This window comes from Triturus cristatus, chromosome 7 (genome assembly GCF_964204655.1).
Source record: "Triturus cristatus chromosome 7, aTriCri1.1, whole genome shotgun sequence".
Classification (NCBI taxonomy): Eukaryota; Metazoa; Chordata; class Amphibia; order Caudata; family Salamandridae; genus Triturus; species Triturus cristatus.
In genome coordinates this window covers 1,855,229,013-1,855,255,941 of record NC_140590.1, presented here as the reverse complement: position 1 = coordinate 1,855,255,941, position 26,929 = coordinate 1,855,229,013, and the positions used below count along the sequence as shown (strand labels likewise).

Sequence of the window (26,929 nt, the reverse complement as noted above, 5' to 3'; positions counted from 1 at the left end):
GTTACAATTCTTCGACCGTTGTGAGTAGGTGCTCAAAATAATCTCTACTACAGTGAAAGGTGAAAGTAACAATTGTACGTCACCAGAGGGGGTCCATGGGGTCACAAGGGACTGGTGGACCCACAGTTGCGAGACCTAAAGGAAGAAAACACAGAACACAATACACGGAACAAAACAAGGGCATATCATTAGGGCGTAATTGATGGCAAAGGTGAAAGCCAATCCAGAGGTGTAGTGCATGCAAGAATAGCTATGCGTCAAGTGTGCATCTCTGGTGAGGTTCACAGTAAGAGGTAAAACAAACTACAAAACCGTATCGTGCCCTAAGCTGAAAGGAACTTTTTAGTAGATCCAGGAGATGTGACAAAAGGGAGACTACGGCACGTGGGATAAGTGCTTAAGTGGTAAAGGGAGCAAGCATAATATGTGTGAAGACTGCCGCCCCCAGTCATAGGGTCGTGGGAAGCCCTGGTTGCCGTTGTGAGGAATTACAGACATCAGCGTGCAGAATTCAAAAGTGCCAACGGCTACGTGTGTAAAGAGAGGGGTCAACTCACCCCCTGGGCTGGAATCATTGCTATATGGGTAAGCCTTATAAGCAGAATTATGCTCGCCCTGGCAAGAAAAATGCGAATATTAATATCCCTACAATCGCCATTATTGACATTTTACCGAGGGAACCACAGGTTGTGTACTCACGAGTGGTGGGCGTGCGATTAGACGTGCTCCTACCGTTGCTCTGGCTCCCGTAGGATGACGGCGCCAGCGTGGAGTTAATATACGGAAGTGCTGCCCAGGCAGGTAGAAAGGCTAGAACGGCAAAGGTGTCGGCCATCTTGGGAATACTATCCCCCTGAGGTCGAGACCTAGAATACAACTTTATTGAGGTCAACACGGAGTGATACAAACGATAAACCCGCAGTGGCGGCGAGAGCGTAAAAGTGCTGTAATTCCAAAAAGTGACTAGGGATGATTAAATTAGACGGGAGTAATCACTCAATTACTTATGGGCCAACCAAGGCGTTTTGTTAACATAAGATCTAAATGGTTGGACTTTAATGGAGATGTTACTGAATGCGGAATGCATGTAATTATGTGAGCTGGAGGACCAACCGTGTGAGGCCATCTGAGTTGAGGATTAATTAAAATAAAAAGCGTTGCCGTAAGAGAACATTCAGAAAGTAGAATCCATCTAATAGTGTGAGATGGACGAAGGACCAACAGCGTGAGGCCAAATGCACTTAGACCACCAATGTATCGAGCATTGTCACAAAAAGAGTTCAGAGCGAAAGCTAAAAAGGGGGGATTACGTATTGTTAAGTGTGGCCCAAGGTATATCATCGTTCAAGCCATTAATATGGCTCGAGATTTTGAAAATCCATTGTTGTTCTTTTCTGAAGAGGGCATCTTTGCTGATCAGAGAAAAGGATTGCAGTATTGTCCAACTCATATCGTTGGCCGTGTGCTTCTTATCAAGGAAATGCGTGCACATTTTTGTATTCACCTTTCTGCACCTGATGTTGCTGAGGTGTTCAGAGATTCGGATCTTGACCGGACGCGTTGTCATACCAACGTACATGAGGTTGCATGGGCATAGAGTTAGATAAATGCAATTACGTGTGTTGCAATGCGTATGGTTTTTTTTGTTCCCAAGTAAAAAATTCAGACAGTTTGATGTTTTTACTTGCTTTTGTAAGCGGACAGATGATGCATTGCCCAAATGGATAGTGGACTGTGACTGGCGGCAAGCCCCAAAGACGCTGATTGGTAGGAGGTTGATGTCTCGGTCTCGTTCTGATTAAAAAGTTTTTCAGGTTATTGGTCCTTTTAAAGGCAAATCTGGGGTGTGGTATCTGACAGTCTCCTACGGACAGCAGGTTCCAGTGTTTTTTTATGATTTTTTTAATAGAGTTAGACTCTGGCGTGAAGGTGGTCACGCAAGTTATCGGGTCGGTTTTCGTTTTCTCTTTAGATGTGAGAAGAGCCTCCCTGGTGGTGTTCCGGGCCCTTTTGCAGGCTGCTTTTGTGGCTGCCATGGGGTATTCCCTCCTTATCAAGTGGCCCGTGAGTTCCTGTGCCTGTGTTTTGAAATCCTCCACCGTGCTGCAATTGCGTCTAAGTCTTAGATATTGTCCGTATGGCAAATTATGGCGCAATGCTTTAAGATGGAAACTACTAAAAAGCAGTGGGCTGGGGCTATCAGTCGGTTTTTTGTAAGTTTTTGTGTTTAGACCAGTAGGAGCATTGAGGATGAGAAGATCCAAAAAGGGAGTTCATGGACTGGCTCCGAGAAAGCAACCCTGCTTTTAGACCTCCATTGGCACAGCTCCTAAGTGATAGCGTAGACGCACCCCTGATTTGAATCTGGACCGGTGTCCTTTCATAGAGTTGACCAATGGAGCGTAGCAATACACGGTTAATATCCCACCCAGTTTTGCCCAAAGTATGGCCCTGTCCATGCAGTTGACGGTAGAGTCTTTGCGGCCAGAGCTTTATCATTGGTAGGGATACAATCAATCTTTACAAATTGATGGACTTGGGGGCAGACTGGCATTTTGCCCAAATATGTAATTGCACCGCCAGTTGCTTTTTCAAGTAGACCCCTATTTTGTCCATTGTCCCCCATTTTGTTCTTTATTGTGGTTGTGTTGTTGTTTTTACAGTTTTTTATTATGTCCAGCAGGTATTGACCCTCTGCATGCAGCTGGACTTTCACTGTATGCCCAGATATATTCACCAACTAAGATTTGTCGTTGGATGTTACAATTGCTTTTTCTCTTTCTATCCCCCGCAGCTAGGTTCATACACCGATTGCTTCAATTTATGCAATATACTTTAATGAGCTGGGGCCAGGTACGGCTTTAGGAACTATATGTACCTCTGACTGACTGCCCCATGAGTAGTTTAGCTTTCACTTTTCGCGGCCCTGAAGAATTCCCACTATCATCTCTGGCACATGCATGGCACGAAACATGTTGACCTTCGCTCGCACTTGGAGCCAGCGTGGATCCTTACAGCCACTCTTCGGCCTGTGCCTGCTTTTAGTGTAACCGAGGGATCCATACATTCAGTTATCGTTTTGGATACCTTGGCGTTATTTTTAGATTCACAATACACCACTCTACTCACTCGCAACACTTCTACAGAGCACCTCACACTTCACCACGGCAGCAAAGCGCCCACCTGCGCGGCCCGTTGGGCATCGCGGCGCCGGCCCAACGAGGAGCGGCCCGATAATGAAGCGTGACAGCCCTCGGGTGTGTGAGGGCCATTGCTCCTGATGGGTCAGAACCCCTGGCTTAATCCATCAGGCTCCCCACCCTTGTGTCCTCTTTATCCTTATTATTTCTTTATCTTCATTTCTCTTCCAAAAGGAACTGCACAGCTCTGCTTGTACCTGCATCCCTGGGGGGGGGGGGGTGTGCTGCACCTTTATCTGCCCTTTGACCCTCCTTTTGTAGATTGATTATCGCATTAACAACATCTCTTACTCAGTCTGTCTCGTCTCCTGCATCCCGTACTCAGTCTCTCTAGTCTCCTGCATCCCATACTCAGTCTCTCTAGTCTCCTGCATCCCATACTCAGTCTCTCTCATCTCCTGCATCCCATACTCAGTCTCTCTCTTCTCCTGCCTCCCACACTGACAGTATCTCATCTCCTGCATCCTATACTCAGTCTCTCTCATCTCCTGCATCCTATACTCAGTCTCTCTCATCTCCTGCATTCCATACTCGGCCTGTCTCTTCTTCTGCATCCAAGACTGACACTATCTCATCTCCTGCAGCCTATGCTCAGTCTCTCTCATCTCCTGTGCCCCAGACTGACATCTCTTCTCCTGCATCCTATACACAGTCTCTCTCATCTCCTGCATCCTATGCTCAGTCTGTCTCGTTTCCTGCGCCCCACACTGACAGCATTTCATTTCCTGCTTCCGCTGGTCATGTCTGCCAATAGGTTTCGTGCTAAGGCCAGTTCTGGGCACACAGTGGCCACAGGTGTTAGGATGATATTAGAAAAGACACTAATGCCCCAATCTCAGGCCGCATGGATGTTATTAGTTTCTCCTCCCGGAATGGGAAGTAGCTATGCAGACCCATTTTTACTGTGCCAAAATCTGCAAAACCTTTCTCTATTCTGGTCAGGGCAGGTTGAAAGTGGGAGCGGGAGGGCCGACGGTGGTCAGGAGGCCTCAAGGCCGCAGTAGGGCACACGAGGCGTGAGCTGATCTGGAGGGGGCATCCCCTGCTCTTCCCTTGCAAGGGGAGGGGATGGGTGGGGGCCCCTTCTGTCCTGCGCTTCACGCCCTGGCCCGGGGCTTCTACCGTGGCCAAGTGCCGACCAGCAATCTCCCTTTCTGCTTGAGATGGGGACAGGGAGCCTCTTCACGGGGGTACATTGACAGCCCCTTCCTTGGTATGGTCCTGGCGGCTGAGAGCCTCCTCAGCCCCAGACTCTACCCATGGCCGTGGGCTGTTCCTGCTGAGGGCAGGTGGATCTGGTGCCGCTGGAGTGATAGATCTGTGCTTGAAGTGACCCACGGAACCATCTTCTTATGTTTTGAAAGATGAAACCCGCACAGATTGTAAATAAGAAAGGCAGCGGTATCCTTGACAGAGGAGGTCAGATTTTGAAAGCCTTCATCCAGTTGAAAGCTGTCTCTACCTCTTGAGCTCCAGAGGAACCATGATGAAGCCTTTGTGAATCTATTGGAAGAGGAGTTTGATTTCGGTTACAAAGAGGGTCTTTCCCGAAGGGATGAGCGCGGGTTGCTGCGTTCTGTTTCCTTCCAGAGATTTGTAAACAAAAGTCTCTACCACAGAAGAGTCCAGCTGTAGCTGGCACTTGACATTATCAAACCATCTTGCCCCATCCTTTGATAGCAGAACACTGAAGCATCCCTGCAGACACTCCTGTGTTCGTCACCAGGAATGTAGGAACGTGAATTTGCATTACTCTGAACAAATGTAGCCTAGTATGTGCACACATATACCCATATAATGACCCCAGGTATGTTCACACATACCCATACAATGAGCCTTGTATGTTCACACCCATATACCCATATAATGAGCCTAGTATGAACACATATACCCATATAATGAACCTTGTATGTGCACACATATACCCATACAATGAGCCTAGTATGTGCACACAAATACCCATATAATGCGCCTAGTATTATGTGCACACAAATACCCATATAATGCGCCTAGTATTATGTGCACACAAATACCGATATAATGCGCCTAGTATTATGTGCACACAAATACCCATATAATGCGCCTAGTATGTGCACACAAATACCCATATAATGCGCCTAGTATTATGTGCACACAAATACCCATATAATGCGCCTAGTATGTGCACACAAATACCCATATAATGCGCCTAGTATTATGTGCACACAAATACCCATATAATGCGCCTAGTATGTGCACACACATACCCATATAATGCGACTAGTATGTGCACACAAATACCCATATAATGCGCCTAGTATGTGCACACAAATACCCATATAATGCGCCTAGTATGTTGTGACGGGGCAGGGGACATGACTGAGGAGGACTCACCTGTTTGGCCATATTGGTCACATGACCCCTCTATATCACTTTATGTTCATACACAGGCTGGCGAGGAACGAGAGCAACCGCAGGACTGGATTTACAGCCCTCAGCCAGACTGGACTCAGAAAGAGGTACCGGGTGCCTTTAAGACGGAGATCCCATGCGACGAGACTCCTCCCCTGGATGACGCGTCCTGTAGCGGGACTTCAAAGGAGAACAGGAACAGGAAGTTGACGGACGGCGTTTCCCCGGAGTTGGAGAGTGAGCTGGAGTGGAGGAGAAGAGCGACGGTGAGCGGAGAGGAGTACGGGACATCGGAGGAGAACGAGTTGGAGTGGCGGAAGAGGAGCAGACTGGAGCGGACGGCGGAGCCGAGAGCCGAGACCGAAGAGCCTACGGGAGCCGAGAACGACAAGCCAGGAGGCCACCGATTCCGCGAGGCGCCCTGCCACGTTCCCAGGGGAGGAGCGTGGCTGGAGCAGGTACGGGGGAAAGTCGCAGGCTGGGTGGGGAAGGGAAAATCCTCTTAAAGCACTGATAACCTCGAAAAACCCGCCATCACCCCCTATTCCCAAATCCCCTCCCCTGAGCACTTAGACACCAACTAGACTCTCGCTGCACGGTGTCCCTCACTCCTGGACCCTTCATTGCTTCGCTGGGCGACATCGCCTAACACGTGATTTCCTTTTGTTTTCTTTTGGGTTATACCGGGGAAGAGAAACCTGTCCAGAACGACTAACGGGGAGAAAGGGACGACGGGAACACCTGCAGTGATTCGACCTACCCTGAACACGTCAGAGCAGCCCCGGTTCACTGGATGAGAAAGACTGTTACACTTGGCAATAAAAACCTACTTTGAAACCCCTTTACCTTCTTGTGCAGCGTGTCTGTCACCCCGAACCCACTACATATGTGCACACACATACCCATATAATGCGACTAGTATTATGTGCACACAAATACCCATATAATGCGACTAGTATTATGTGCACACATATACCCATATAATGCGCCTAGTATTATGTGCACACAAATACCCATATAACGCGCCTAGTATGTTATGTTATGTTAGTCGAACTTGTATAGCGCGCAGCTACCCTAGGGTGTCCCGGCGCTTGCTGTAGCTCTCCCAACACTCAGCAACAGGAGAATCAAAACAACCAAGTTTTGAGCGCTTTCCTAAAGGAAAGAAGATCCTTTGAGTTCCTCAAGACAAAAGGCAGTTCATTCCAGGCCCTAGCTGCACCCGCAACAAAACTTCTCCCACCCCATTTGGCTTTCCTTATACTAGGGAGGATGATGAGTTTTGCTCCCAAGGAGCGCAGAGTTCTTGCCGGAACATACCAGCGAAATTGTTGTCTCATATAGAGAGAGCCTGTGTTCTGCAAAGCGCGGAACACTAAACATAAGGCCTTGAAAAGGATTCGCTTTTTTACCGGCAGCCAGTGGAATTTTCTTATTGCGCCGGAAATCGGGGTAGATCTCGATGTGCCCGTAAGCAACCTGGCTGCTGAGTTCTGAAGCATCTGGAGTTTATGTAGATTACCCTCCTGCATGTTCAAATAAAGACCATTGCAGTAGTCCAGACGAGACATAATCAGAGCTGTAACCACTGTAAATTTACAATCCGCAGGCAGGAGCGGGAGCACTTTCCTCAAGCTCCTGAGAATGTAAGAGGTGGTAGAGACAACCGCATTCACCTGAGCTTGCATGGAGAGGCAATCATCCAACACTACCCCCAGATTTTTTACTTTCTGGGAGGGGACTGGGAGAGTGCCCATGGCCTCAGGCCACCAACTAGGAGTCCACATATTGGCATTATTGCCAAATAACATTACCTCAGTTTTACTTACATAAAGTTTAAGGCAGTTATGAGACATCCAATCTCCTAATGCCCCCATGCAATTATGTAGTCTCTCCCCTGACACCCTCTCCTGACCTGGTAACATAGATATTACTATCTGAGTATCATCGGCATAAGATGTAAGACAGAAGCCAAACGATTCAATCAACGGGGCCAGAGGGGAAACATACACGTTAAAGAGCGTGGGGCTGAGGGAAGAGCCTTGTGGGACCCCACAGAGAAGAGAGGATGAGTTTGAGACGAAGTCACCCAAAGCCACTGACTGTCGTCTGTCAGAAAGGACGGACTTTAGAAGAGACCAGGCTTTATTACGTATGCCACAAGCCGATAACCGGTCCATTAGAACACCATGATGGATCGTGTCGAAGGCCGCGGAGAGGTCCAGCAGGATCAACACTGCCTTACCACCTTGGTCCAGCCCTCTCCTAATCTCATCCGTAGATTTGAGGAGAGCGGCCTCGGTACTGTGTCCTTCTCTGAAACCAAACTGGGTGGGATCCAGGGCGTTGGTGTCACGCAAGAAGATACTTAACTTAGTGTTCAAATATCTTTCCACCAGTTTTGCCGGTAGGTGAAGGCGCGAAATAGGCCGGAAATTATTGGGATCATTCATGTCCAAGTTAGGTTTTTTCAACAAAGGGAGTACCGAAGCTACCTTCCAACATTTTGGGAACTGCCCAAGAGAGAACATAGCATTATAAAGCACCGTCAGTGTCGAAGCTATGGGTTCAGGTGCCAATTTTGCTACTGCCACAGGGCAAGGATCAACAGGTGATCCAGTATGTGCACACAAATACCCATATAATGCGCCTAGAATGTGCACACAAATACCCATATAATGCGCCTAGTATTATGTGCACACATATACCCATATAATGCGCCTAGTATTATGTGCACACAAATACCCATATAATGCGCCTAGTATTATGTGCACACAAATACCCATATAATGCGCCTAGTATGTGCACACAAATACCCATATAATGCGCCTAGTATTATGTGCACACAAATACCCATATAATGCGCCTAGTATTATGTGCACACAAATACCCATATAATGAGTCTAGTATGTGCACACTCACACCCGTATAATGAGCCCAGTATTTGTAGAGCGCGCGGCTACTCCAGGGAGTGTCCTTGTGCACTTCCTGCTACGGGTCTGTTTGCATAGTTTGTTCTCAGTGTCTTCTGTAGGGTTTGTTGTTTATGTCAAAGGCTGTATTTGTATTGCATTGGCCTGTTGTGTGATTCTGATACCCACAAACATGTTGTATGAAGGTTGTCCCTGTCACACACGTGTGTGTGGTGCACAGTGAAGGTTGTGAACATTGTAGTCCTCACACAGAGACCAGTGAGAGAGTCATGAAGGTCTGTTTTATGTTCTTCACAGGTCCTGTTGTTACCAATGCCTGTTTATTAACATCTGAAGAGACGCAAGGGCCGCCCTCTGTAGATCACCCGCAAACTGATACCGCACGACATGGATCCTTCCGAGGGTGAGTAAAGAGTGCATGTCTGCCCACAGGCAGTGCACTTTGTGCATTGGCACACACATGCACACACATAGGCAGATATAGTACCAGAGACACAGACTGACCCAGGCCCATATGAACACATGCACACATGACAGAGCACACACGCTCCTTTTTAGTGCATATCAACACTCCTACACTTGTGCATATGAATTTATGGCCAGCCTTTCTGGGTTTACGCACCAGCCAGTGCTTAATTTGTAAATAAATAAGTGTCGGGCCCTTGTCGGGAGGCCACTGCAGCTAACACCGTCCATTGCGCCTGCCAGGGCTGCTAGCGTGAATATCACAAATGAACATGTACCTCCCACTCGGCCAACTCTATCTATCCATTGGCTATGATGAGCTCTACTGGGCTATCCCTATGCCTGAATGAATCAAAACAATCAACAAAAAAAAGACATCAATTCACATTCTATTTATTATTTTCTCTTATCAATTATTTCTGTCATTTAAAAAAATATATAAATACTTTTTTTTATAAATGGTAATAAAAATCACCATAATGTTTCTCTGTGTTCATATATACAATACAAAGCATAAATAATGCAACATTGATACAATACTATTAAATGTACAAATTTGGCATAGCTTGTGCAAGCACGTGCATACTAAATAACAATAATAAATGTGTCCCCATACCATTATCACATAGATACAAACCTAACATCATATACCAAACATTCTCATACACGCCCCTAAAGTTATAAGAATGTCTTGAGTGGCAGCTATTAGTCATTGTTATTGTATATTTAATTAATAAATGTTGTGATCGTCCCTAATTAGGCAGACAGCGCCGCCATGTGGTAGACTGTCATAAGAGCTAGTGCTGACATTTAACTACTGGTGCCGACCCCCGGACACCACCGGCTCAAATTAAGCCCTGCGGCCCCAGGCAAGTGCATCCAGATGTAATTTCAGTGTCTGGTTCTTGAGGCCTTTCTATTTATCAATATTCAGATCATCTAGGTTTCATCGTCCTCCTCCTGCTTTGCATTATATTTGTACGCTACCTAGAACAATTCTCATTTTGCCTAATTCAGTTTGTCAAACCCTAGTACAGACCTTTCTCCTTTCCCAGCTTGATGGCTGCAAAACTCTTTACACGGGCATCCAAGATTACATTTGTTTGTAACATTGTTTATTAACGTACATGTTACATGTATATGATGGATACATACAAGAAGGCTCATTGTACATTGTAATGTTCCAACGAGAGTCACGACCTCAAACCTTGCCCGTAGTCTGTGCCATTATATGGTTGAAACGAGAACTCTTTAGTTAACCGCACAACACCACCCCAAGTAAATCCCCTCCCCCGCCCCCAGTGCCAAATGTCATCGCAGCTGGATGGTGTTTCCACCCCTTACAAATATAGAAATCGATGGTGGACCCGCCGGGCCTCAGGCTCCGCGCAGCCCTTGGAGAAGACCTGATCTATTGAATACCTGTGCCGACAAGGGCCCGTGGGCACACCCAAGCCACCCCGTACCCCAGAGGCCTGTGGGCACACCCGAACCACCCCGTGCCCCAGAGGCCCGTGGGCACACCCAAGCCAGCCCGTGCCCCAGAGGCCCATGGGCACATCCGAGCCACCCCGTGCCTAGAGACCTTGGGCACACCCAAGCCAACCCGTGACCCAGAGGCCCATGGGCACACCCGAGCCACCCCGTGCCCAGAGGCCCGTGGGCACACCTGAGCCACCCCATGCCCCAGAGGCCACCCCATGCCCCAGAGGCCCGTGGGCACACCTGAGCCGCCCCGTGCCCCAGAGGCCCATGGGCACACCCGAGCCACCCCGTGCCCAGAAGCAGTCTGCGGGGCCTTTAGGGCGGGTGGGTATCGTCTTTGGTAATGTTTTTGAATCGATCAAGGACCATGTCCCAGAACTCCCAGGCCTGTAAACCTGCTCCCCCCTCACGCCCCCTGTGCAGCAATGTACTCTCCGCCCGGCCCCTGTAATTTACATACGAAGCACCTGTAGTAGCCTTGAACGGTTCAACACACGGTGACGTCCCCTTTATTGTATCGTATTGTAATTGCATTTATACAGCGCTTACTACCCCTGACGAGGCGTCGGAGCGCTTTTTCGCTGAGTGGCAAGCTACTCTGGAACCCATAAAGGATTTGTGGTGAATTAGTATAGTGAAATATGAAAGTAATTTGAGTGGTATATATTAGTCAGGTATTTGGATTCAGAAGGATACCGGAGGGATAGAAGAGGGAAAAAAGGTTTGCATTTATATAGCGCTTGTTACTCCTGATGGGGTGTTGAAGTGCTTTTTTCGGCGAGTAGCACGCTACTCCGGAACCCATAAGGAATTAGTGGCCAATTAGTATAGTGAAATATGAAAGTAATTTGAGATGTGGATATGTTATTCAGTTATTTGGATAGAGAAGGGTAGCGGAGAGATAGAAGAGGAAAACAAGGTTTGCATTTATATAGTGCTTGCTACCCCTGATGAGTTTTTGAAGCTCTTTTTTCGGAGAGTAGCACGCTACTCTGGAACCCATAAAGAATTAGTGGTGAATTAGTATAGTGAATTATGAAATTTGAGAAGTGGACATGTTAATTTGGTATTTTGATTGAAAACGATAGTGGAGGGATAGAAGAGTGAAGGATTTTGATTTTTTTGGGGGGGGCGTCATAGCAGTAGGAGGAGGCTTGGGATGAGTAAAAAGGGGTGTGGAGGTGAGGAGTCAGAGGAAAGAGTTTAGAAAGGCTCATTTTGGGGGATTGGTATAGTAAAAGAGGTGTCAGATGGTGCAAGGAGGGGTAGAGTAGGGGAGAATCTAGAAAGGGCTGTTTTGGGGGTCACAGTAGTGGTATGGGGTTTGAAATGAATGAGAGAGTGGATGTAGAGGATATATTGAGAGAGGTATCGGGTCAAAAATAGGGTGGTGCATTGGATAGGCTGAATTAGAAGAAAGTAATACATATATAGATCCATAAGTACATGGAAAGTATATAGATGCATAAAGGAAATAAGTATATGTAGATTACAGATATTAATAGAGGTATAGGGTAGTACATTGAATACGCTTTTTTTTTTAGAAAAGTAATAAATATATAGATCTAAGTACATGGAAGGTATATAGCTGCATAAAGGAAGGAAGTATATGTAGATTAAAGATGTATTAGATAAACTCTGGTTTTTAAGGGTTGTACATAAAAATGTTTTTTTTTAACATAATGATTCTACATGTTTATACAAAAAAATACACATATATAGGTACATATCTAAAGTACAAATAAATGCTTATATACAGAGGGATATGCTGTATATTTCTGTTTGCGTTTGGTGCATATGTGGAACTACTAAGATCCACCAGATAGGTGACCTCCCCTTTTCTTTCAAGGACAGCGTAGGGCCCACCCCACTTGTCATGTAGGGCCCTAAGGGCTACAGGCTCCAATACCCATACCTTCTGCCCTGGTTACTCCTCATCCATGGCAGCCTTCTGGTAATACTGCTGTTTTTGAATCTCTTGGCTGGCCAGGAGGTTTTGCCTTGTTTTTCCAAGTACTCAGTCGTCCGGGAACGAAGGCCAAGCACATAATCCACTATGTCTTGTTTTGGTTCTTTATGGGGCTGTTCCCATCCTTCCTTTACAAGACTCAGAGGACCCCAAACAGGATGCCCAAACAGAATTTCAAAGGGGGACAAACCCACTCTCTTCTGTGGCACTTCCCTGTAGGCGAAAAGCAGGCATGGAAGTAAGACATCCCATCTCCTCCTGAGTTTTTTAGGGAGCCCACCAAACATGCCTTTCAGTGTTTTGTTAAACCCTTTAACCAGGCCTCTGATTTGTGGGTGGTAGGGGGTAGTGAACTTATAAGTCACTTTATACTCCTCCCACATGTGTTTTAAAATATGCAGACATGAAGTTTGTACTCTGTCTGATACAACCTCCTTAGGGAAACCAACCCTGGTAAAGATACCAAGGAGGGCCTTCGCTGCTGCTGAGGCAGTAGTTGTTCTAATTGGAATAGCTTCAGGATACCTAGTGGCATGATCCCCTACCACTAGAATATATCTGTTCCCTGAGGCTGTTTGAGGGTGTACGGGGGAAGCAATGTTGATCCCTACCCTTTCAAAGGGTACTTCAACCACTAGAAGTGAAATTAAGGGGGCCTTTAGGCCGCCTCCTGCCTTACCACTGGGCTTGGCAGGAGACACAGGACTGACACAAGTCATTCACCTTCTGAGACATCCCTGGCCAGTAGAAGTGATTGACTAATCTACTCCAAGTTTTATCCTGACCAAGGTGCCCAGCTAAGGGGATATCATGGGCCAAAGTGAGGAGGAACTCTCTAAAACTCTGAGGTACTACAAGCCTCCTGGTTGCACCAAGCTTGGGGTCTCTTTCCTCTGTGTATAAGAGTTCATCCTCCCAACAGACCCTGTGGGTGTCACTGATATTGCCCTTTTCATGTGCAGCAGCTTGCTGCCTCAGGCTCTCTAGTGGGACAGGTTTCTTGCCCTGGGCACAGATCCATCCCAGAGAATCCCCCTGGGACCAAGAGCTCTTCAGTGTTAACCCCAAGCTATTCAGGCTCGGATCCCTCTGAGGATAACAAGTCCTCATCTTGAGAAGAGGGGCCCTGACTTGGAATCTGTTTAGAAGTTGGTCCCCCAGTCTTCTTGCCTTTTCTCTTGGAGGGCTGGTCCACTCTTTCGGGATCCAGCACCTCTTTTTCACTTTGAGCTCTGCTCTGTGCTTTGGCTTTCACAAAACCCCATTCTCAGAGACCAAACATGCTTGCATGGGTCCTCAGGTCGACCTCAGCCCAAGGGGAAGTCTCCAAATCATTTCGAAAGCAGACAGTCTACAGGGATGGTTGGGGACACAACCACTTGCTTCTTTCCAACTGCTCTCCCCGGTAAAAGATACCATAGCCATGGGATGGATCTTTGTGACATTGTCAGGATTGGTGACTGGATAGGTACTTCCAATCAGGTACTAATCTGAGTGAACCAGTTGCTGGGTCGCCATGGTGACAATAGCACCAGTATCACTGTATCCATTCTAGTCCTATTAATCAAGGGGTACTGCCTGTATTTGTGCATATTAGTGGGCCAGGCAGGACAGGATAAGTCTACCCCTCTCTCAAAGACTAATGTTGCCTCAGTGAGGTCACTGACATGGTCGGCCACACCTGGGATCCCGTCTGTACATTAGCAACTGCAGCTACTGCAGGTTGCCTAGAGCATCTCTCTTGTTTTTACAGCCAGGGTCTCCAGTTCGGAGTCCAAATGCTTTACAGTTGTGACACCAAACTTTGTTGGGATCCCAGTTCTTCCCCTGGCATCCGCCCTTTGGCTGTTAAGAGTGTCTGGACCCTCCCTCCTGAGCAGATATTTGGGGGCCTGAACAAGACTGTTTTTAGGATTGCCATTGTTCCCTTGGCAGGAAGGGGGGCACTGGAGCCTTCTTCCCCAACTCTTGAGGTGAAAGTGGACCTAGGTCTACCAGGAATTGATGTACTTTCTCTTGGTGACAATTACTCAAAAGGTGCTCCTTGATGATCAAATTATAAAACCCTTCAAAGTCATGTACGTTGTTACCATCTAGCCAACCTCTTAGTGTTTTCACTGAGTAGAGTAAAATGTCTACCCAGGTCTGGCTCTTGGTTTTTCGAGCCTCTCTGGATATGATACTGAAGAGTATCGGATTAGATTCAAAGCCCTCAATCAAGGTACCCTTCATTGCTCTCATTGAGTCTCATGAGTCTATCCCTGCACTTCCCTGAGACTATTTCCCACAGGATAACTCTCTACAGCTTCCTGTCGACCTGTCTCCCAAGACAGACTCTCTCAAATGCAATGGAACACTTAGCGATATTATCATCCTCGAAGAATTTAGGGACAATCCCTTTTAATTATTTTACTACCACCAGAGATGGGTTCTAGGCCCATCTCAGCTCTTTCTTTTTCTATGGCCAAGAGTTTAGGCTCTAAGGCTATCCTCTTGGCCAGTTTCTGAAGACCTGCATATTCAGCAGCTACCTTATCTGGGAAACTACAGGGGTTACTCTCAGGGGGGTTGCTACATGAGGGGGTAGTGATGGAGTCAGTGTTCTCCTCTTGCACTACATGGGAATCATTGCAATTTTCCATGCGCTGCACAGGTCTTTGAGTTGGGTCACTCTCGGATGTGCATAGGGGGCCTGGTTGAGCTCCTGGCTGGACTCTGGAGTTTCAGTCATGGTTTTTAAAGGAGGTGGTGTCATGTGAGAGACTTAAAAAAATGCTAAGGACTACTAAGGCCTAATAACTTTACAGATTTAAAATTCTTAAACAGTGGGGGACTTAACCAAGGCCCTAACAGTAGTGAAAATAAATTAGAAAAAAATCGAAAATTGGAAGGATTATGTTACTTACCCAGTAAACATCTGTTCTTGGCACGTAGAGCTGTGGATCTACTTTAGCTAATATAAGGGCCAAATCAAGAGATGTCATTGGGGGTCTCGAACGGGATGTGTGAGGGAAGAGCCTGACGAGCGCCTTGCAGGCGTGTTGGGTACAGAGAGGCCTGTCCTGCTCGTTTGTAAAACCCTGGCCGAGTGTCGCTGGAGAGGGACTGGCCACAGCAGATGGGTGAGGGCCCCTCGGGTGAGGCACAAGGACGCCCGAGGCCACGCTCGGAAACATCCCACCGATTCTGGGTGGCGTGAAGGGAGCTCTGTTAAGGATGTTAAATAGAATATATTGGAAGTGGGCTCCACGGGCACCCTGTGAGGGTAGCCGGGTATCTTCTGCCTGTCTGAGATGGGTATCCTTTGAGCTGGGTCCTTCTCCTAGGCCACTCACAGCTGGCCCGGGTCTGGGCTATCTGCTGCAGGAAGGCTCTGTAGAGCCACCTCAAAAGCGTGCCCCGGTACCAGCCGTGTGCAGTGTTTGATAGACTCTGTGTGTTGGTGGCAATACGTTCTGTATGAGAATTGTTTTATTATAGAGATCACTTAATGCATACTTTAGGAATTGTCCGCACAGGAGATCGCAATTACCATTAAAGTAGGGAAGTGGATCCGCTCCCCGTCTTAGGCAAAGATCTCCCACCATGTATGCCAGCGCATGCCAGGCACACAGATGTCCCAATCTCTGACGGCCTGTTGATGTCGGTGGGCCTACTAGAGGAATCGCCAGGTGAAAGAAGTTTGCTTTGCCGCTCTCTTGCCCTGTCTAGCTAGACAAGCTGAAGCCATGCGGAACAAAACTGTGGGTGTGTTGTGTGGAGGAGTGCAGTGTGTAATGTAACAGCACATCCCAAAATTCACTCCTAGGGCCTGATTTAGATATGGGCAGACGGATTACTCCATCACAAGGGTGATGGAGTAACCCGTCCTCCAACATCTAAATCGGGCCCTTAGTCGGCTTTGTTCCATGAAGAGAGCCGCCAGAGAGCCAACGAGCAACCCATTGAACTGAGCCACTAAGCAATAGAATTCAAAGTTCAGGAGAGCCAGTCCCTCTGCCTCTACTGGAAGATTCAATGTGGCACGAGCTAGTCGACGGCATCCACCACCCCAGAGCAGAGTCACCCATAAGAATCAAGATGTTTAAAGAAGGAGCTGGGGATCAAAAGGGCGGGATTGACAAAGTTGTAGAGGAGGCGCGGGAGCAGCACCATCTTCACCAAGGCCACCCTCCCGATCACTGATGGAGGCAAGGACACCCAGACGAACATCTGGGAACAAAGAGCTCTCAAGGCTTTACCCAAATTACCGTCGAGAAGATCCACAGGAAAGTGGTATATAGATCATAGAGTACCGAATTGTAGTGACTTCAAATGACAATCAAGGGTTAATCCGTGTCTAAAGACGACAGTGATGTTTGTTGCAGAGCAAGAATACAGGACTTAGCTCAGTTGACCTGGAGACAGGAGACAGACGCAAGGTTCAGAGATGATCTGGGCCGTAGAGGATAAATCCATCTACTCATCTCAGACATTGAACAGAAGATTGTCGACATACAGCAAAATGATGTGTCCAGCCATGTACTGGTATCCCCCACGCGGTTCCGCATAAGCGCATGCATGCATCCAGCGGCTCATAGCCATGGCAAACAGAAGCGGAGACAGGGGTCCAGCCCTGAATATTGGCCATGAAGACGAGATACACTTACCTGTTTCCACTCGGGCAGTGTGGCTGAGTACAATATTCTAATCCATTCACGCCATCGAGGCCCAATTCCAAACTGCCGCTGCACGTTGTGCATGTGGTCCCAGCGAAGAAAGTCAAATGCTTTGAGGCAGACTCCCCCATGATATGCCACAGGCGACGGAGACTGTGCAATGTATAATGACCTGATCGTCATGTATAAAGTCAGGCAATAGAAGGGGTAACCGAGTACCTAGAATCTGGGTGAGAATTTTATAATCTGTGTTTAGAATGGAGAGTAAACAAAAGGACCCAAGACCCTTTGGATCATCATGAGGCTTCAACAGAGTGGAGAGAAGCGCGATGGTTGAGGATGGGGGAAGACTGCTCGACTCATAGATGGCCTTAAAAAGTAACTGTCAACTTAAGTGCCAAAGTTCGGGCAAATTGGGGGTAAAGTCCAGCTGGCAATCCATTGGTAACTGGAATCTTCGGATGAGACAAGATCTTTTGGTGGGAGCCAATATCCCGATCTATGATTGGCTCCTCCAAAACTACACGAGCGTTGGGAAGACGTGGGGCATAGGAACCTCAGACAGGAAGTACAGAATGGCGGTATGAGAAAATGGTGGTGGGGGAGCATAGAGTGATCCATAGTAATCATGGAAAGCTGTGTTACTAATGAGCTGAGTATGGGCAGTATATCCCCAGACGGGAGGTGAGTACGTAACAAAGTAGAATTATGATAGTGAGGTGCGATCAACCGCACTAGTAAGCGACTAGATTTGTCACCTTCATTATGAGTTCTCACAGTACCGGCAGAATAGTCATGACAGCGATGCAGTTCTAGTCCATCATGGAGGTTAGTGACCACTGCCTGCTCGGCCCTTGCAAAGATCCGCCTCCTGAAAATCTCTCGCCAGGACCCTGCGGAATCCATTTATAGTTTTAATGCCAAGTCCTCTTGTAACTACTTCAAAATCCTCCCTTTCAATCAGCGGAGAAGAGGAAGATCCGGCATTGTTATGAAAGAAGGAATCTATATGCTTGAGTAGTATCTGGTAAAAGACTGCGTCCTACGGCATCGAGTCTGAGAGTCGCCTCGTAGGAATTGGAGAGGGGGGGAACCTCCCCATGCCAACTCCATAACTAAGGAGGTTTGATCCGAATGTATTTGAAGCTGGTGATATATGGCTGATGCATCAGTATGTATGGGGGCAGACCAGACAAATCGGTCAAATCAAGAATGCAATTTATGGACCGGGGAATAGAATGAAAAGTCACGGTGCCAGGTATTTAACCCAGCAGGTATCATCAAGGGATCAGTGGGTAAGCCATTGACGGAAATAAGTAGCATTCGACAATATAGGGCAGTGGTTCTAAACCTTTTAACTTCTGTGGATCCCACATAATCATTACTGAAACCCAGGGACCCCCAGTGAATCATTATTGGAATACGGGGACCCCCATTGAGTGATTAATTAAAGCCGGAGACTCCGGCATAAGCGTTGTCAATGATTTGAAACGTAGAACAATATACAGAAAATATAAAAACAGGTGTTCATCGAACAAATTCACAAATGATTAAATGATTTATTTAATCCACCAATAAATTTGCACAGAGAATCAAAATTTTAATTTTATATTACCAACGTTGTTTTTATTGAAAGATGAGGTTAGCCAATGTACACAGCTGTGCGCCTACAACCATCCTGGCCGGCAGCGAATAGAATCAAATCCCATCAAACAGAGGCAGTAAAGCATAGCAAAACTCATGCATCTCCCCTCCAGTTCCCTGCTGTCAACGCGTCGCATCCAACGTGCCCACCACCCCACATCCTGTCTAAAGCCATGTTCGCACCAGCAGGGGGGTCAGATAGGGCAGATGCAGCTGGTGGTGTAATCTAATCTCCAACGGGGTTCCCGCGGTAGGAGGCCAACAGAACCCAAGTCCGGGGCTAGTGAGTGTCATAACCCTGCCCGGGACAGGTAGGTGCTACTCTCCACGCCTGGTCTATGCTAAGTTCGTATGCAATGCTCCGGGCAGCTCATGTAATGTTGTGCAGTGTCCCCAGATAAACTTGTAGTGTTTGAAGGGACTGGACGGAGTGGCTTAGCGCCACCTTGCTGAGTCGCCAAGGCACTATCACCTCGCTTAACCTCTATACATCCTGAAAACAGGACAAACTAAACCAACAAGGAGCGGGGGGATGTGGCGGGGGAGGGCGGCGGGGGAGGGGAAGCAGAGCGCCAAGTGCCGCAGTGGGGGAGAGTGGGGAATCCAATGAATGCAACTAGTCTCGCTTAAGCTGGGCCGGCGGCCCCCCAGCGCCCCTAATACCCCTGTGGGGATGTATGCCTGCGCAGTGGGAAGATCCGACCCCGGCGCACTCACCTGGAGCTAGGGACCCTCCAACGAAGAGGGTGTCAGCTCCACAGGCCGCGTGAGAATCTCGGAGCGCGTCAGAATAATCTCGTCGTCGAACAGTTTTAGGGCCCGCAGTCTCGGCGGTTGCAATCGTGCATGTTCTATCCTGCCCAAGTGTTCCACCAAGGGAGTCCAGAGGGTCTTGAACCTAGTTTCCCTGAACTGGAGGCGGGCTGTAAGCAGCTCCATCGCCAAGACCTGCCAGAGGCGGGCGAACCACACGTTGATGGATGGCGGCTCCGCCTTCTTCCAGTACACCGCCACTGTTTGTTTTGCTGCGCCTAGCATGTGAAGGCTCAGGTGCCAGTCTCGACCTGTCATTGCCCGCCGCGACGATGGTCGGAGGCCCAAAATAATCGTGAGGGGGTCCTCCGGCAGGGGGTAGCCTAGTACCCTTTTGGTGTGGCTGAGGACTTCCTTCCAATAGGTAGTCAAACTCGGGCATGTCCACCAAATATGGATAAAGTCCCCTGGCGCCTGGGCACAACGCCAGCACAACGAGGACACCTTAGGGAACATCTTCTGCAGTCGGACCGGGGTGTAGTACCACTGGGTCATCACCTTGTAGGCCGATTCCTGTTGGGGGATGCTACGGAAGGTTTTAGGGATATCGCTCCAGAGCCTTGCCCACTGCGCGGAGGTGATTCCGGAGCCCGAGAGGTTCTGCCACTGCACTTGGTACGGGTGTAGTCCTGGACGCTGGGAGTGCTGGAGCACTTTATAGACGCGAGAGACGAGGCCCTTATACGTGCCAAACTTGCGCGCTAAGTGCTCAAACGGGGTGAGAGGCCTCATGGCCGCCTGCACCAGCGAAGAGCCCTGCACCCAGTGTCGAAGCTGTACGTATTGGAACTTGTCCCTGTCCGTCAGCCCAAAGTCCCGTTGGCATTGCTGGAAGGATTTGAAGGTCCCTCCCACAAAAAGATCTCGGATCGTCCGACAGCCACTTTCCGTCCAGTTCTCAAAGTATGGCGAGCGGCAGGCCCGCGGAAACTGGGGGTTGCGAGCTAGAGGGGTGTGTGGCGAGGGGAAAGTGGTGAGGCCCCTGCGGACCGCCACCCCATCCCAGATCTCCAAGACCGTCCTAGTGGGGACTGCCATGTACGCGCTACGGTGGTGCGCCGCCCGGGCCAGCCAAGCGTGATCCCAGATCGGGCGACAGGTAACTGCCCTGTCCATGTGGAACCAAATTTTTTCGCTTTCCCACGCCCCCCACTCCAGAACATATCGGAGGTGCGACACCCAGTAGTAGTCCATTAGATTGGGACAAGCAAGGCCACCTCTATCCCGAGGGAGCTTTAATATTTTGTTAGAGAATCGCGGTTTCTTGCCCCCCCAAATAAAGGAGATCAAGTCCCGTTGCAACCCTTGGATGTAATGTTCCGGTATGGGAGTCGGCAGAGTCTGAAACAGGTAGAGGATCTTTGGCAGCACGGACATCTTGATTGCATTGAGGCGACCAAGCCAGGAAAGCGGCAGTGCCTTCCAGGTGCGCAAGTCAGCTAGGACCGAGCGCCTGCACTCCGGCCAATTGGCCTGCGTCCAGGTAGCTAGATCCGGTGTCAAGTTAAGGCCGAGGTATCTCACGGAGTCGCTCGCCCATTGATATGGGGTGCATGTCCGCAGCGCCGCCACCTCCGCCTCCGGAATCGTGAGATTAAGCACCCAAGACTTAGTGTGATTAATTTTTAGCCCGGAGGCACGCTCATAGGTGTGGAGCAACGATTGTGCGGCTGGGAGCGAGGTTGAGGGCGCAGACAGCGTGAGGAGGAGATCGTCTGCAAAGAGCGCAACCTTGTGGTCACGTCCCCGAAGAGAAATGCCCTTGACATCCGGCGACTGGCGAATGAGAATAGCCAGGGGTTCTGCCACCAGGGCAAAGAGCAGGGGCGATAGGGGACAACCCTGCCGCGTGCCCCTGCAGATGGGGAATGGTTGTGTAAGCTGGCCATTTACTCGCACCCGGGCTGCAGGAGCAGCGTATGGGGCCATGATGCGCGCTTCCATTTTGGGCCCAACACCTATTTTCCGTAAAACCGCTCGGAGGAACGCCCAATCTACCCGGTCGAACGCTTTTTCAGCGTCTAGGGATAGTAGGCAAGCCGGGATACCCCAGTGCCTGGCCTTACCCACAATGTGGGCGATGCGACGGACATTGTCCGCACCCTGGCGTTGGTGAATGAACCCCACCTGATCCGGGTCCACGAGGTGAGGGAGGTGTGTACTGAGCCGTTTGGCAAGAATTTTGGTATACAGTTTAAGATCTGTATTCAACAGGGCTATGGGCCGGTATGATGAGCAGAGGGTGTGGTCCTTCCCCGGCTTTGGGATGAGGGCGATCTCAGCCATCGCCATGTCCGGAGAGGGCCCACCCGAATCCGCGAATGAGTTAAAGAGCCAAAGGAGGTAGGGCTGCAGCTGCGGCAGAAAGGCACGAAAGAACGCCACCGGTAGCCCATCTGGCCCAGGTGTCTTGCCTAGCGGGAGATCTCCCAGGGCTCCCGCTATTTCCTCCAGTGTAATGGGCTCCTCTAAGAGCTCAGAGTGATGTTTACTCAACGGCTCCCATTCACACTCTCCCAGGGTCTCCGCGATCAATGCAGGGTCCGGCGGGTCTCTCTTGTATAGGGAGGAATAGTAATCATGAAACTCCTGGAGCTTCGCAGCTTCAGTGGTCGCCCAAGTGCCCCCCGCCCCCTGCAGCTTCGCGATATGGGCCCTGGCCGCCCTCGTACGCAACCGCCGCGCTAGTACTACTCCCACCTTATCCCCTTCGATGTAAAAGCACTGCCGGAGCGCAAGGAGCGCCCGTTCCGCCTTATTCGTCCTATGCGCCCGTAGCTGTCCCCGAAGGACCGCCAGACGCCGCTTATGGGTCGCCGACGGGCGGGCCTGGTCCATCTTCTCCACCGTCTTGAGTTCGCGGGTGAGTCTGGTTTCGTACAGTTGGGCTTCCCGCGTCCGGGCGGCAGCTATAGCCGTGAGGGTGCCCCGTATCGTGGCTTTGAAGGCATCCCATAAGAGGGGAAGGGGAGTCTCCGGCAACTCGTTATGTTCGAAGTATTCCAGTATAGCCGCTTTTATTTCCTCCCTGTCTACCGGGTCCCGTAGGGCGTGATCCGGGAACCGCCAGCGGCGTGGACCGAAGGTACGTGTGGGGCGCTCTTGGAGTAACACCTCCACGTGGGCATGGTCAGAGACCGAAATGCTCGAGTGTGTAGCCGACATAGTGTCTGTGAGCAGGGAGTGGGAGACAAAGAGCATGTCGATGCGAGAGTAAGAGCGGTGTGCATGTGAGTAAAAGGTGAAGTCTTTCAGCCCCGGGGAGTGGTAACGCCACACATCTACCAAGTTCAAAGCAGTAAGGGATTTTTTCACAGTGGCCGACAGGGCCCCCACGCCATGAAAGCCTCCTCCACAGCGGTCCAGCTCCGCGTCCCAAACCAGGTTAAAGTCCCCCCCCGCTATAAGGTCCGAGCTCACCGGCAAAATTTTAATTTTAATGTGAAGATTGGAGATTCTTCTAAATTCATTCAGGCCACTTATCGTCCATGTTTGATGCACTGCGCCCACGATTCAATCTCAGGATACTAAGTTCATTTTCAGCCTCTAATTTCAAATTCCTTCACGCTTACAGAACGTTTTAAAATTTACAAGATTACATTTTGCTTCTTTATTTTTATACACTAATAATTTGTTAATATTATTTAATCTTCTTAGCAGTGGCGGACTCCCTGAGTATGCTTCGTAGACCACAGGTTAAGAACCTCTGATATAGGGGATTGAGAGGGCAGTGTCATCGAATGATCAAGGGAGGCATCAAGGACCGTATTGAAATCCACCCGATGATCCTAGGTACATCCGGCCAATCAGGCATGAGAAGGTTACGCAGGACCAAAAGGACAAATGGTCCATGGTCCAACTGTGGTGCATAAACAACTCCTAGATTTGACAGATGTCCATTAACACCCCCCCCCCCCCCAAAACACAAGCCGGCCATCTGCATCAACATGTGTTCTATCCTCCCGGAGTGGTGTCTCCGCCCTGGTCCGTACCGCCACCCCTCGGGCATAGGCCAAATAGTCTGTGCCAAATACCTGACCTTTCTATCTGGACTGTAGCTTGGACACCCCGTAGCCACCAAGTGCATCTCCTGAAGGAAGGCAAAATGTACCTTCCATCGGAGCAAGGTAGCATCTTCTTTATAACGTTTATGCATGGAGGCCATACCCCGGATATTCCATATAAAGAAACTATAGGCGTAAACAGACATGGTGTAGTAAGGGATAGAGATATGCCTGCGCCTGCCAGGAGACAGACACTAGTGAGGTGCAGAAGTCCCCTGCCGTAAAGGGAACCGGCGGGTGGGGGAGTAAATGTTCAAGAAGGCGCCAACTTAACCCCAAATGGATGCAATAGGCATCCATAGGACAGCTAACTTTGCAACCGTCCACTAAGATGAGACAACACAAAGAAAGAAAGACAAACCAAAACATTTGAACAGTGAATGGGGCATCCAAGGTCAGAAGGTATCTAGGATGCAGACTCCAGAACGAGGCTCTATGTCTAAGGAACATTTCTTCATTCATATTTTCCAAGAAGAAAAAGAAGAGGATGCACTCCTTGTTATAATCGAATAGCACAGAGTAAACCAAATTCTGTGAATACCTGTAGGATAACCTGCCTACTCAGGTTTCAAGCTACCATAAAACCCACCCTGATGCCTCCTCATCGAAAGTGTACTGCGCAAGCGGAGCAATCTCCGTTTAGGAAACAGAAAAAGAATGTAAAAAAATCACAAAAAGTGAGAAAGGACAGAAGATTGTGTGAAAAGGGAGAACAAAACATATTTCTACAGTATCCCCAAAACTCTGCCACTCACAGACTGTACATGCCAAAAGGGTGGGCCCCAAACCTGTTACAAAACAAACCAAAGACGTAATGAGCCAATGTACTACATTACATCCCTCTTCACTGGGCAGTACCTATAACAGAGGGGTCCCAGATGGTTTTGAAGGTGTGCTTCTGTTCTAGTAGGTGATACAAACTCTTTTCATGGGATGCCATATTTGCCACATCATGTAACCGGTCCTCGCGGGTCCTAGGGGGACACTGTTTCCAGCGCTTAATCTGATAAACCACGTGTATACGCATTTTAAAGCACACGTGCTAAGGTGTGCTAAATATGCTTTGTGGACTGACCGTAATTTGGGTCCACTACTGTGTGTGTACCTGTAAAAGAAAGCAAGACAAAACAATACAGTACAACATGTAACACATAAATTATGCAACCTGGAATACATTGTATGCCACATCCTTAACTCACATGCATGTGACTCCACTTACTGCTTTTGAATGCATGACATGAGTATGATTGGCGATACACGTTTAATTGACACTGAGTGCTTCAGCAACCACAACTATGATATATAAAGGCACAGGGTCAAGACTGATTTGCATATGGCCAGGTCTAAACTGGGGTGGCATGGTGAGCAAAAGAATGATGTATTTAACACAGATCTCTTGACTGGGGGTGAATGTTTTGATTTGTTCTGCATTCCGCCCATGTATTGTGTGTCTTTTGCTTTCTCGTCCTAAGTTCGTCAGGTATGCCCAGACGTGGGTCCTGGGCTCACTGTGCCACTGGAATCAAGCTATCCTGGCTGAAGAAGGGTGAAACCCCGAAACCGGTCCTAGGATGCTTGTTTCTGGTCCAGGGAGGACCTGGCTTGTCAGTTGGGGCTGGACTGATCCCATGAGGCACAGGGACATGATTGATTTGCATATGACCAGGTCTAAACTGGGGTGGCATGGTGAGCAAAAGAATGATGGATTTAACCCAGATCTTTTGACTGGGGGTGAATGTTTTGGTTTGTTCTGCATTCCATCCATCAATTGTGTGTCTTTTGCTTTCTCACCCTAAGTGTGCCATGTATGCCCAGACGTGGGTCCTGGGCTCACTGTGCCACTGGAATCAAGCTTTCCTGGCTGAAGAGGGGTGAAACCCCGAAACCGGTCCTAGGATGCTTGTTTCCGGTCCAGGGAGGACCTGGCTTGGCAGTTCAGGCTGCACTGTTCTCATGAGGCACAGTGTCAAGACTGATTTGCATATGGCCAGGTCTAAACTGGGGTGGCATGGTGAGCAAAAGAATAATGGATTTAACCCAGATCTCTTGACTGGGGGTGAATGTTTTGATTTGTTCTGCGTTCCGTCCATGTATTGTATGTCTTTTGCTTTCTCGCCCTAAGTGCGTCAGGTATGCCCAGACGTGGGTCCTGGGCTCACTGTGCCACTGGAATCAAGCTATCCTGGCTGCAGAAGGGTGAAACCCCAAAACCGGTCCTAGGATGCTTGTTTCCGGTCCAGGGAGGACCTGGCTTGGCAGTTCGGGCTGGACTGTTCCCATGAGGCACAGGGACATGACTGATTTGCATATGGCCAGGTCTAAACTGGGGTGGCATGGTGAGCAAAAGAATGATGGATTTAACCCAGATCTCTTGACGGGGGGGGGTGAATGTTTTGATTTGTTCTGCATTCCGTCCATCAATTGTGTGTCTTTTGCTTTCTCACCCTTAGTGCACCAGGTATGCCCAGACGTGGGTCCTGGGCTCACTGTGCCACTGGAATCAAGCTTTCCTGGCTGAAGAGGGGTGAAACCCCGAAACCGGTCCTAGGATGCTTGTTTCCGGTCCAGGGAGGACCTGGCTTGGCAGTTCGGGCTGGACTGTTCCCATGAGGCACTGGGTCAAGGTTGATTTGCATATGATACCCACAATAAAGAAAAGGGGGGAGAAGGAAAAAGCCCTACCTCAACCTCCTAGTAATACGTAAACACACACAAGCAGGTAGAGCAACCAAAAAGTCGGCCTATGTAAGTTTGCAAATGTAATAGATTCAAGAGAGCACACACACTTTGTAAAAACTGCCCTCACCCACAGCAAGTTGTGGCATGCTTCATCATAGGGCTGCTACTAACGCCTCTGCGCAAACCCAACGCTAGAGGTGGAGCAATAGGGAGGGGTAAACAATACAACAGTGATAAAGACAAACGAAAAAGACAGGATCCTAAAGTGCAGATAAATCGTGAGTTTTAAAACTGGCTCAGGGATATCTCTATAATAATTTTATTCATGGATTCCCTAGTCAGGATTAAAAAGGTATATAAAGGAATATATACCTAATGGATAGTGGTGGAGTGAGTAAATTAAGTGCTCACCACCCCTCCATTCTGCATAGCGGTCAACATGTTTCTGCCGGTTCAAAGCTTATTCTCCGGCATTCATCAGGACAAGTTGGATCCCTATGCTACTTTTCCAAAACCCCTCTCACTGCCCACTATAATGGGCTATACTCCACCTGTGAGTCTGGAGTATTTTTGTAACTTTACTCTTCCAATAAAAACTGAAAGATAAAAGACAAAACAATAACAACAA

General features: G+C 48.7%; 1 protein-coding gene across 1 annotated transcript in view; it reads left to right on the top strand.

Moving 5' to 3' along the window:
• Window positions 1–26,929, top strand: part of LOC146813460 (uncharacterized) — a 285,012-nt gene that overhangs the window by 246,113 nt on the left and 11,970 nt on the right. The window contains 2 exon segments of the mRNA XM_085615431.1: window positions 5,630–5,857; window positions 8,885–8,927. Of these exon segments, the coding sequence (XP_085471557.1) occupies window positions 5,630–5,857; window positions 8,885–8,927 (271 nt within the window).